At 44.2% G+C, this 13,362-nt stretch overlaps 1 protein-coding gene across 2 annotated transcripts in view; it reads right to left on the bottom strand.

Annotated features, from left to right (window-relative positions):
- arhgap23a (Rho GTPase activating protein 23a) overlaps window positions 1–13,362 on the bottom strand; it is a 47,924-nt gene that overhangs the window by 31,251 nt on the left and 3,311 nt on the right. Inside the window, exon 1 of one of the 2 annotated variants that reach the window (XM_058048806.1) lies at window positions 7,926–8,337. The exons of the other annotated variant lie outside the window; for it this stretch is intronic. Within the exon in view, the coding sequence (XP_057904789.1) occupies window positions 7,926–7,982 (57 nt within the window). The 5' untranslated portion in view covers window positions 7,983–8,337. Of the gene's footprint in view, window positions 1–7,925; window positions 8,338–13,362 lie in introns of those variants that run through there. 2 annotated transcript variants of the gene reach the window in all.

The following is a 13,362-nucleotide window of genomic DNA, read 5'->3' as shown; positions in this document are numbered from 1 at the left end:
GCGAGGAAAATGTATAATGCAATGAAAATTCTTCTCGGTGTATGAAGTGAAAGTGGACGTGTGACACTTTGTGCAGACGAGCATGAAGCGGCGTCGGAATCCATCTGGATCACCTTTTAAAACGGTCCGGTGTGATGCTATTTTTCCACACAAAAGCATCCACGGCAGTTTACTGGAAGCGCCCTACTACTGGGAGCACACCATTTGGTGTGTCTGTAGCTTTAATTCTAATGAGCTGTGTTTGCCTATGCATCGCCATTTATTTACGTATTACATATTAGTCGTGGGCTGGTATAGTTTTTATTCATTTGCCTGCGTCGCCATGTTACCGGGTCATGTGATTATTGTTGTCGGCAACTGAAAAGTGCTTGGACAGCCGCATTGCCATGTGAAATACACGCTAATTCCACATGCTACAGGATGCAAAATTCCGCTTGATGCTACGGAGGAAGCTAATATCGTTGCTAGCTACAACACCTTATGGCAAGCTCACGGTCTTCAGCCCAATTCCAACTTTGCGGAATAACACAGGACATGACAAAGTATTTCCACATCCTAGCCGTGCTGGGCCTACACTTTCGCTCATTTCGTAGGACGGTATGACGCAGTATTTTTAGCGTGACTTTTTCCATACCCTGTAACCGTGGTAACCGGCCCATCGCTACCATGGTAACTATCACTGGTCCAAAGTAATAGGCTCCATATAACACATGCAACAACGTAACATAAAGGGGAGTTAGCGACACTCGCTAAAGTGCTAACATTATATTTACATTTTAATAGCAACATCATGCTAGGTTAGCCTATTCGATGAGGAAAAACTACATGATCAAGCTTGCAGCTCTGATGAGCATTTTAAGACGTGTAGCGAAGCCTGCTTACAGAGGCGGTATCATGTCCATGAGGAAGTTTAGCCTTAGCATTAGAAGTCACTTTTCCATAACAGCGGAAAACGAGTGCCTATTCCCATCCTAAATTCCACTGGCATCCACTTCCTGTGAGCGTGAGGACTGACAGTCGCTCCTCTGAGAGCTGCTGCAGACAACAAAATTGATTGCGGCAGGAGTCTGGACTGTGATTTATCACATCTTCTTGTGCGGATTTTCGGAATTTCACCCTCGCATAGCAGATTCCGGACCCCTGAAGCGTCTCTGTGATGAGCTAGCATGGCCATACGGTGCTTAATTAGTGTGATAGTGCACGCTAGACTGCAGGTTCTTACGTTCCTGCAACAAGTGGTACACATGCTAGCAAGTGAAGACCACAGACAAGGACAAGAACGTCTCCTAAGGACAGACGTTGATCCAAGAGGCATTGCCCTTTGCTTGTGTGATGTAACAAGGATCTCCATATGTCAACGCCGTTCTTCCGGCTTCCCGCCTCCGTCGGGGCACGTCAGCCGTCATTTAACGCGGGGATGCCCGCAAACGGTGCCATGACTCACTCCAACCCCACAAGAGAAGGTCACAGTGGGACCCTGGAGGGACATGAGTGGTGTCCCACTCCTAGTGAATCTGGGCGCTGAACACGACTCCAGGGGGGAGGATTGTAAAGAACGAAATAAATAAACCTTTTAAGGCCGCTTTATGAGCGACGCCGGGCTCTTTGGAAGCACATGGATCTGGACTAAAATGTCGGAATGTGTGCAGCGGAGGGAGAAAACCACAGCCCTGGAAGGAGAAGACCAAAGAAGGCAGAGAAGGGCGATCAAAGCCGAGGCCAGGGAAGCAAGTCGGGAGAGGTGGAGCATTAAATCCATCTCCTCGGATTCTTTCTTCTTCCTCCATATTTGAAGTAAACATTTCGTGCCACCCAGCTAGCGACCGTAGCCTGAACGGATGAGGCGGATCTGACCGTCGGTGCTATCGGGAACATCAGGAGCATCACAAGTCCGCACGCAGATGAAACAAACGCACTTTTATACTTTTTATACATCTCATGACTAGGTTAGCGAGCTAATGTAACTCTTTTTTGAACAAAAGTTGAGGACGGTGAAATGCAGAAAACCCCTCTCTGAATGTTCTGAGCTCCTGTTTCCATGTCAGTGCAGAATAATGCTGCGTCTTTAAGCCTGAATGGAGGCGTACCAGCACACCATAAGTCGGTTCCTGCACCGTAAAGGCTGTGATTGGTCAGCTTGTACATCATTTTCTGTCTTTACTAACAACATTTGCAATAAAAATGACTGAAAAAGGAAATTTCTAGCTTAAATAACGCTCTCTGTCTCTCTTTAATTGCCATTGTTTGCTCGTGAATGAGAAAAATAACCATCGCCAATAGTCCATTAGTGTCATGGTTAAATTTCTGGAAAAACACCGCCCCCACTGTTTCTGCAAAGAACTGCACGTCACATGCCCAACCCAGACAAAGATCTATAAACAGATCACCACAACAAGAGCATCATAACTACGAAGCGGCGTAATCCGGGATTTAGACACCAACCGCAGCGCCTCTGCTGGCCGCAACCAACTAGCGCCGCTTTTCCATGAAAAATCTGCCCCGTAACATGGAATGGTCATGCCGAACTGCACAATAACATCCTGTGACCGCTCTGGAAGACGTAAACAAAGGTGGCGTTGTCACAGAGCTGTTAGCGTTAGCTTGTCCACGCCTCCCTGTTAGCTTGTTAGCTCCATCCCATGACTGTGTCTCTCAAAAAAAAAAAAACAACAACAACAGGACTGAGAGTGGTATTGCTAAAGGGAAGCAAACTGTGGGAAAAACATCCAACAATTCCCAACTTCCCAACCTGCTCTGTTTGTGCAAGCATTCCCTTCTTGTTTGTGGGCATCGTTCTCCCGCCGTGACTCATCGGGATTCTCCTCATTCCCTCTACCTCCTCACCCTCCTGCTCACATTCCAGTCGAGATCCCGATGTCCCTAAAAAGCCCGTGGGGGGGGCCGCACTTGTTTGCGCTCCATAGTTGCAATGTAAACACGATAAGGAGACGAGAAAGTCTGCTTCTTCCAGACACAACAAGATGCGGCGGCATCACATGGAGCTCAATCGAACCCCGTACCCCCCCCCCACACACACACACAAACACGCACGCACTTAACCCCCGTGGCAGCCTCATGAGGGGTGGGCGGGGTATAACCTCTGATCCTTGACTACGATCCAAGCCGCCTGCGGGCCGATCCCACTCAGTCAAGTGTAGGCTTCAGAACAAGACCGGACCTGTCCTTCATTCCTGCTGTGCGACCCCCTCGCTCGGAATATGTCACACAGCACACAAGGAGGCAAGCACGCACAAAGAAGAACATTTAGCATTATACCACAAGCCATTACAATATGGCAGCGATGATTTCATTCATGGTCAGCTGTCGGACAAAAAGCTGCATCTGTCTAGCGCAGGTCCGGATCCAAACTCCCACCCTGGCACATTACGAAAATATCATTTCACAAGAAAAGTAGAAAAAAATAAAAAATAGTAGTTTTTCCACATTAAAGTCAAAATATTTAGTGTGAAAAAACTGCAATCTAAATACAGAAAAAAGTAACATTTTATGGGAATAATGTAATATTATGAGGAAATGTAACATTATTTCAGGAGCATAAAGTTAAAATATTAAAAAAAAAACTTTATTTGTAGTTTGAAAAGCAAACAACACCATTAAAGTTGGAATTTGTGGAAAATTAGGTGGTCCCATATTATGGGAATGGGACATAATGAGGGGAAAAATGGCCAAAATGTAAAAAAAAAATGCTTTAATTTCACGGGAATCAAGTTGAAATATTGAGAGAAAAAAAGGGAAAATTGGAAAAATGTCAAAAAGAGAAGTTCATTCATTCATTCATTCATTTTCTACCGTTTTTCCTCATGAGGGTCGCGGGGGTGCTGGAGCCTATCCCAGCTGTCTTTGGGCGAGAGGCGGGGTACACCCTGGACTGGTCGCCAGCCAATCACAGGGCACATATAGACAAACAACCATTCACACTCACATTCATACCTATGGACAATTTGGAGTCGCCAATTAACCTAGCATGTTTTTGGAATGTGGGAGGAAACCGGAGTACCCGGAGAAAACCCACGCATGCACGGGGAGAACATGCAAACTCCACACAGAGATTGACACAATTGAACCCGGGTCTCCTAGCTGTGAGGTCTGCGCGCTAACCACTAGACCGCCGTGCCGCCTAAAAAGAGAAGTTAATACTGATAATATGATTTTTTCACCTGTATCACAACATTTATGGAAAAGGTTTGTACGCCCCTGGTCGAGCACAAGCGATGCGATGCCGTGAGCGGCTTTACAGAGCCGCACAACAATGGCCGCCCGCCACAAGTAAACAAGGCCGGTGACGACTGACGTCCTTGGCCCGACCGCGACGCCAGCTGGTGTCAAGGGCGTCCTCGTGTAAACACTAAAGAGAAAGAGGTGGGACGACAGCGCGGCACATACATAAAGTACGCATTGTGTGCATTTCATGTCCAACACAAACACAAATATTCACGTCAATACAAACTTATAGGGGTGAAACCTGGGGGTTTAATCACAGCGCCACCATGTGGTGTATTTGTCGGAAAAATAATAGCACATTCAACATAGTACGGGTGCATATTGTGGCAAAATTTCAACTTTTTTGGTGCAGCGGTTCAGGAGTAGAAGCACAGGCTGAGGCGAGTCAGTACATACGGTCATGTAAAATCTTTTGGTGAGAATCTGGATACAGGAATGTAATTATCCATTATTTGATGGCATCATCAATCTGTTGTCCTCCATGGACCAGGAAGTGTGTATAAACCGACAACCACAAATACGACGGCCATTGACTGTTGTTACGTCTTTTCCAGAAACTGCTAATATGGCGTTAGGGGTTAAAGGTTATCATGCCACCTGTTGCTTTGCCGTGCAGACACACATCAAAAAAAAAAGCTTTCTGACCCGCATGGTGTGCGGCAAAAGTGTGGGTTATGTGTGTGTGTAGATGTGATTAACGCGCACACAAACTCCAGGTCAACGACCGTGGCGGCAAGGTGCGAGCGGCAGCTGGCGTGTCGTGCGGGAATGTGACTGTGGGCTGCGTGGTGTCAGGGCGGGAAGGCGGAGGCGGGAAGGCGTGAGAAAAATGTTTACAGTGCGACGCTCTGCTCGGACACCTGCACTACACACATGATGCAAAACACACACACAGATGAGCCGTGAGAAAAATATTTAAGCTAACGTGGGGCTCTAGCCAAAAACAATATTTATTAACAAGAATCCATATTTAGGTTTTTTCAGTCTGTGGCACGCCCACTCCACTGTGATTGGTCACACGCCCAAAATGCTTCCTAACTATGAACCATATAAGGAAGTCCGCCCCTCTTGTGACATCACAAAGGAACGGTTTTACCACGCCTTTTGAAATCGAGCATTTTGAGCCGTTTTTTTGTCCAGGTCTAAATCCATGGTGGTCTATATATGGACTACAACCCAACTCCGACCTGAACTTCCATAATCCTAAACCTCGGAGGCACGGCAGGATTCCGAGCAGTGCGCCTCTTGAAGGTCGCGGGGTCTGCAACTGATCCCGGCAAATCCCGTGCAGCATCACCCAGATGTTTTCAGTTCAGGACCTGCTGACTACACGGAAATCTGGGGCTGATTCCTCTGAGATCTGACGCCACACTGGGGGTCGGGATTTAACGAGCGCGGCGGCCGAGCGTCGAGAGGAGCTGCAGCTCAACATAAAACAGCGTGTCGCTAACAGGAGGGGATGAAGATGGAGGAAGGGGGGGAGGACATGGGCTTACGCGAGAGGGCCTTCATCGTCAATTAGGATGCTCATAAAAGCTCTCTGGTGTTTCCCGTCATCAAGTGGGCCGCTGCAGCATCAGTGCGGTACGAGCCGGCAGCCACGCCCTGCCCGCCTCCGCCTTGCTGCGGAACATTCTATTGATCCATCCCGCCAGCGAGACAGGATGCATGTGGAGTATGAGCAGCATACTGCGTACATGACTGTTTAAATAAAGTTCAATTCAACTCATACATGTTTACTGATAAAGTTACACTAAGAAGTATTTGGACAGTTTCTTTGGACGAATGTGAAGATGTGAAGAAAACAATAATCATAGGATTAAGGACTAGATCCTTGGTTCTCATTCAAGAGGCAGCCATTTTTTATGCAGAGTACACTTCCATTTGTCAGGGGTTCACAAGTGACATGTCATTGTAAATAAAGGTATCATTCAACATCAGTCTATGTGCCGAATAAAGCACATTACCTCATTAGCAAGCTAGCTAGCTAGATGAATGAGATGCAGACAGCTGTAGGTATGTTTATCTATAGTTGCTATGGCGATGCCACTAAAACTCACCATGCGAGACTATGACTGTTGAATGTGGGTTTTATTTAAACATATAGTACGTTATGACGAAAATGGCATGCAGAGGCCTGCTTTGCTCCGTACATCCAAAAGGTCGAGGTTGACTTTTTCTGTGACTAAAACCGAACCAAACCACAAAGGAGGAAACGTTCTTAGCTGGAGGGAACGAAGAGAACACACAGAGAAGGGGAAAAACGTCTTTTTTTATAGACGGGAAGATCTGACAAACTTCCAAGCGGCACATTTACCGGAACATGAAAGCGTCAACAAACTAAAAAAAACGCAGAATCAAAGAATGTCACAGCACCACATTAAACGTTGACCCTTCCATCCAGGAATCTTTTTTTCTCTACGACTTTAACAATCCTGTTTATGTAACAAGGAAACAGGCAAAAACACAGTGCCTTGTGATGTGCGTTACAGCAGGGGTCACAATTTTCCCATCTTTTCATTTGCTAGCTATATGGCACCCATGCAGCAACTTCAGAAAATAAAGAAAAACATCTGGTTCAAACCAGCTCAAGACAAGTTCCCTCCAGCACTAGCAAACCATGCCGCAACTTGAGAAAAATAAAGAAAAACACCTAGGCTAGCTTCAGCTATGTTTGCTAGGATAACTGTGAGCTCCCTATATCGCGACAGTACTCGCAACTATGCCACAACTTAAGAAAAATAAAAAAAACATATTTTTCAAACCTGATAACTGTGGGGTCCCTGTCACTACAGTGCTAGCAACCATGCAGCAACTTGAGAAAAATAAAGAAAAACACTTACGCTAGCTTCAGCTATGTTTGCTAGGATAACTGTGAGCTCCCTATATCGCGACAGTACTAGCAACTATGCCACAACTTAAGAAAAATTTAAAAAACATATTTTTCAAACCTGATAACTCTGGGATCCCTGTCACTACAGTGCTAGCAACCGTGCAGCAACTTGAGAAAAAAAAGAAAAACACCTAAACTAGCTTCAGCTATGTTTGCTAGGATAACTGTGAGCTCCCTATATCGCGACAGTACTAGCAACTATGCCACAACTTAAGAAAAAAAAACATATTTTTCAAACATGATAACTGTGGGATCCCTGACACTACAGTGCTAGCAACCATGCAGCAACTTGAGAAAAATAAAAATCTTTAAGACTCATACAAAGATAAGTTCTGCTCTTTTAGTTCTGACCATGGGAGAGTAAACAAGAGTCTGGGTTAAACTCCACTATATGGTCAAGAAAATAAGGGATAATTATGTTCTCGGGGGGGGGGGGGGGGGGGGGGGAGAGACTGCAACCGCTGAGCTATAGTCAAGCCATCACAATGAAAAGACACGTAAAGTAGACCCTCGTCTCCCCCTGGTTACCACCCCAGCCTAGGACGTCCCGCTCGGACTGACAACCCAGCCTCCACCATCGAGGGCCGGACAAAAGAGCAGCACTAGCCGGGGGGGGGGGGACAACATACAACATTCCAAAGCCGAGAAACAACACCGGTGAAGTTGCTTTACGTGCGGTTATCTCTCCGGGCGTGTGCTTCCAAGTAAACTGGACTTAATCCTCTTAGGAAATCACACTCGGCGGCGGCGCGCCCCGGATTCCCACCTCCACAACACGGCGTTGACTTACGTGGTGCTCGGAGGAGTATGGAGGTATTCCAACAAGGCAGAAGGCAACTCCATTCATTGGGCGAAACAGACTGTTGGACCGCGGCCGCAAGGGGGTCCACTGGAGTGTCCAACGTGCCCGGGGTGGATAACAAAGCTCCGGCTGTAAACTTGCTCGACACTTATCCCGCTTCTTCCTTCTTCAGTGCCCACCACCACCACCGCCGCCGCCACTTCCCCGGCTAGAATGCCCAATGTGCGGTGTTTATCTCAGGGAGCTCCCCCTCCATCGCGTCCTCCGCCCCCTCCGTCACTACTTCTTCTTGGTCTACTCCTTCCGCCAGACCGCATCGGTTGTTTGCCGAATCCGTCCGCCACACAAGGCGAAGCGGCGCCAATTAACCCGGAAATGCGACGGAAGTTGAGTGAACCGCCCTTCAAAGTAAAGCATTTATGTATTTTCCCCCAAAAAGAGTTTTTATCCAAAACTAACATCGACATCACTATTAGTATAATAAAATAGATAAATGCTAATAAAAAACAATAACACATAAGAATTAATTACCTATTGTGTATCTCAGTCAGTAAAGGTTTTGTTCTGAGAATCATTTTTTTTATAACAAAATTACCGACAATAAAATTATAACATTGTCTTCCACGCTAAGAAATATTAAAGCAAAGTGAGGCAAAGACTCAACATTATCCATTATTCATTAACTATGAACCCTCAAGGATGTGACCCCTGACCTAAACAGGAAGTGCACCCTCACTACCTCTTCAATCAGACATAAAGGCCATTGTGGTGCGTAGTTCCCGCCCCTTCCAGACACAATCCTTTGGAACTGAGTCCTTGTGGGGGGAAAAAGTGATGTTAAAAGTATTAAAAGTAGCCAGGGGAAGCTTACTCATGAGGGGAAGAGGAAGCCAAGCTACGCTACGCCGTCATCATCGTCATTATGAAACACGAATGAAAGTAAGCGCAAATTAGAAACCTTGAGAGAGCGATGGAGTCGGGCCGTGTGGCCGCCATGGCGTTGTGAGAACCACTTCAAAAGCAGGCTTGAATGAAAGGGGGAAGACACGTCACAACTCTGAAAACGCTATGTCAATATGGCCGCCGTGCTTAAAACAACAATAACAAGACCATAGGGGGCGCCATGTCTCAAACAGCAGGTAAATACACTAAGTATTCAGGTCAGGGGGTCACTGAAATGGGGGTCACTCGGTCTCAGGCCTGCATGCCCCCGCCCTCGTCATTTTAACGGGTAAATGACGCCGATGCAAGGCGACACATCCTGAGCGTCCTCCCCCCCTGCGGGGGGTGTCCCATTTCTGCCTTGAGACAACAAGGGGGAGGGCCTCTCCGGACCGTTACGTAATCCCACCACGATAAGGATCCTCGGCTGAGGCGTAAACAAGCATCAGCTGCTGACGGACAGCACACTACACCTCTCTGGTAGGACCCCCCCCCATACCTTGGGAAGGGAGGGGGGCCCCAAAATTCCATTCCATTCAAATTAATGGAACTCAATTACAGTTTTAGACACATTTCATGAAATGTCATGAAGTTCAAATAAAATCAAATGAAAATGATAATTTAATTACATTAAAATAACATTAAAATAAAAATGAAAATATAATTAAATTCAATGAAAATAAGACTTGAATTAAATAAAACTTCAAAAATATAAATACAAATGAAAATTGAAAGAAATTAAATAAAAATGAAACTGAAATTAAATTGCGTAAAAATAAAAAATTATGAAATTAAATTAAAATGAAACTCAGATGAAGTTAAATGAAAATAAAACTTAAATTAAATAAAACTACAAAAATACAAATGAAAATTGAATTAAACAAAATAAAAATGAAAGTCAAATGAAATTACATAAAATGAAAAATACAAAAGAATATTTTATGGACTTAAATTAAAGTGAAATGAAACTCAGATGAAATGAAATGTAAATTAAATAATAAAAATACAAATTAAATGAAAATAAAACTAATTAAATAAAACTATAAAAATACAAATTCATATTTAATAAAATTTTTTAAAATGAAATTAAATAATGGCTTCAATGCAAGCTGGCTTACACTTGCATTATCCTCTTCAAGGAAACTGCAGGAAGTTAAGAGTTCAGTGGCTATGCTACACGAGTTGTACGCAGACTACTCTAAAAGTACATAAAAGTTGCTGCTATGTGACATAGTGTCCCGTCAACCTGCAGACATCGAGAAGGAAAGGTGACCCCAACAAGTATAGAAGAAGAAAAGACGAGGATGTGGACTAGAAGTGACTCATCGGGGGTATTCCAAGATTACTAAAAACGGGAACTGTTGCTATAAATACTTGGAAGTCCTTCTCTCTTCCTCTGGCCTTTCTTCAGAGAGAGAGAGACGGAAAATAAACTCATCGTTCCACTCGGAACGCCGTGAGTTTCCTTCCCGCTGCGTGTCACCTGACAACGGCGCTCTACCTTTCACAGCTCCTACTTCCTGTCCGGGCTGAAAGTAGAGGGAGGCGATGAACAATGAAAACAACATTAGTCTTTGAGTCACATTCAGGAAGCGGCGATGGAGGACAATATTTACTTCTCACATCCCTGCTGGTCAAGCGTGAGTCAGGAGCATCCCATAATAACTCCAATGGAATCGCTGGAAAGAATACGCAACGCACTCCATGGCTATTTTTGGAGCTGGAGTATCTTGTTGGGCTTTTTTGGCGACGCATCCTGCCATTGTTGCAAAGTCACAAACTGTTTTTTTGTGTGTGTGAAGCCACAATGATCAAGAGGGTGTGATGATAACCATAGAACCAGCCGTGAAACTGACTGTGGTGATGGGGTGTATATAAATAAACATGTCATCATGAAACATTTAAATGTATGAAATCTGCCTAGCAACAAGGGGTGTTTGTGATACAAGTTAGCTAATACTTGGAGGTTCCGCTCTATTAGTACTCCAAAAATGTGGGAACTACTAACTCGAGGATGTCTTACAGCACACGTTTGCCTGCAAATACGTCCAAATGGAATAATCCCGTGTGCTTGAGGGGATCGTATGCTAATCCGGGGGCATTCCCTTGGCCTTAAAGGGCAGACACAAGTTTGTCTAGACATGGCCTTAAAGGAGGCTCCTTGTGTGCGGACGTCAGCAAGAAGCACGCTAGAGATGGACAGATCCGTCAACAATGGACAAAGTCCCGGAAGAACTCTTTCCCTGCATCAATGTGTTCTGCTCATCAAAAAAAAAAAAAAAAAAAAAAAAGAATCATCTATATTTGGGCTGGAGTCAGCAAAAAAGTCCACCATCTGCTTATGTGCTGCTCATGGCGGTGCAGATAATCCTCAATCAATTACTTGCAGTTACAAATATCCACCACAGGAGGGCACAAAAGTTACTAAAGTAAGACAAGATTGGAAATAAGGATGCAACTGCAAGTAAGATCTTTATCATATGATGCAGATGTATACAGTATATATAAAATAATACATATAATATAATGTTTGCTTTATTTCACTTAAAATTTAATAAAATTAAAAAAATTAAAACCCACTGTAATTTACATTTATTTAATGTTGTAGTTAAGTAGTTTAATTGCAAACTAATATAGCTCTGTAGCGCTTTTAAGACAAATAGAATGTACAATGTGGGTTAATTGGAGTATTTTTGGCATTATTTTATTTTATTATTTTAATTTATTATTTATTTATTATTATTATTATTATTTATTTAATATTATTCTTTATTTATTATGATTTATTTTATTATTTATTATTTTCATTATTTTTTTATTTATTATTTTTATTATTGTGCCCCGCCCCTGCTTTTACTCATGTTTTAATTGTGTATAAACAAATGAATGTTGTATTTTAACTTATCTTTTACTCTGTTTACTTGTTTTTATTCAACTCCATTTTTCTGTATAGTGTCTTTGAGTATTTTGAAAAGCGCTATACAAATAAAATGTATTATTATTATTATTATTATTATTATTATTATTATTATTATTATTATTATTATTATTATTATTATTATTATTATTATTATTATTATTATTTGGCCTCACACACACAAACACACATATTCATCATGTTCATTTAAAAAAAAATGTTGACTACTACTGAGAGTAGTCTTCCCCGAGCAGAACGGGAGCTGTTTACTTCCTGGAGACGGGTGTCCTACTTTCTGTCCCGGGACAATCTGCCCATTGTGCGCCGGCAGGCATCCACCAATCGGCCTTTGCTTGCATATTAAGAACACGGACACTGTACACACGCACTTCACACGCAATGCACGCATCCCACGTTCAACGCAGCAAAGTGGCTAAAACGAAGACTTAAGCCTCAACTCCAATGATAAGGATGAATAAATAGTTTTGGAGGGGGCGGGGGAGAGGGGGGGGGGCTGTGACCCAAGACTTTTGTCCAATTAGTACAGTGAAGATGTTGACAACGTTGCTTCTTTCAGGCTCGGCTGCTCGCAACAAAGCAGGAAGACATTCCTAAGAGTCCAAAGATGTGAGGCTTGGAAGTTGTGGGGGGCCCTCGGAGGGAGGGGTGGGGGCTACCATGGTGTCCTGGGGTGGGTGGGGCGTCAGATTAGACCACCTGTTCCACCATGCGGCACACACTCACACACACACACACACACACACATTCTTTTCATTTATCTTTACACACTTGTTGGCATTCCCATGTGGCTGAGCCGTGTGTAAGCCAATAGGAGCCTCTCGTGCACACTTTCACTTGTACGTGCACGACAACCGGCTCAGTCATGCAGTATAATGCAGTATAATGCAGTATAACGCAGTATAATGCAGAGTAGCCATTCAGGAGGTATAAATAAACACGTTACATCATCCTTATGGTGCCCTTTTAGGCCGGTCCTTTCATTGACCTGTCGGGATGTAAAAGTCCCTGCTTCCAAAATGTGTCCCTGGAAGCAAAAAGATTTCACCGAAAAAAGAGAAAAACTATCATCTCTTGCTTTTCAATGTGCAGGCTTCACTACGCATCTTAAAATACATCATCACAAAGATGGAAGCTGTGAGTTTGATCGTTCTAAGCGGTCCAGAAAAGCAAATAGCTAACATAGCAATAATTAAAGTTAATATTATGATTAATCTACAAAGACTGGTCACAACAAAAGGCTCCTAGGTTAAAGCAAAGAGAATCTCTCTCCTGATGGATGCGGTCAGCAGACTCCGCCAGCAGAGAGCAGGCGGCCCCGCCCAGGTCGACCTTAATGACTATTGACCGAAAAGCGCTGATGACCCAAACGGAGTGTGACGTTCTGATCTTCCCTGGGGGGCGGGGGGGCAATGCCGGCTCCTTTTTATCCCGCTCTCTTCCGGCGTGGGGCCGATTGAGTGTGAGGGACGACGCTGTCCACGGTTGGGACAGAAAGAGGCCCTGGCCCTAATTCCGCCGGCACCCTCCGAGCTAGCTTAGCATAGA

The sequence above is a fragment of the Doryrhamphus excisus genome, chromosome 15 (genome assembly GCF_030265055.1).
Source record: "Doryrhamphus excisus isolate RoL2022-K1 chromosome 15, RoL_Dexc_1.0, whole genome shotgun sequence".
Classification (NCBI taxonomy): Eukaryota; Metazoa; Chordata; class Actinopteri; order Syngnathiformes; family Syngnathidae; genus Doryrhamphus; species Doryrhamphus excisus.
This window is presented reverse-complemented; position numbering and strand designations above follow the sequence as displayed.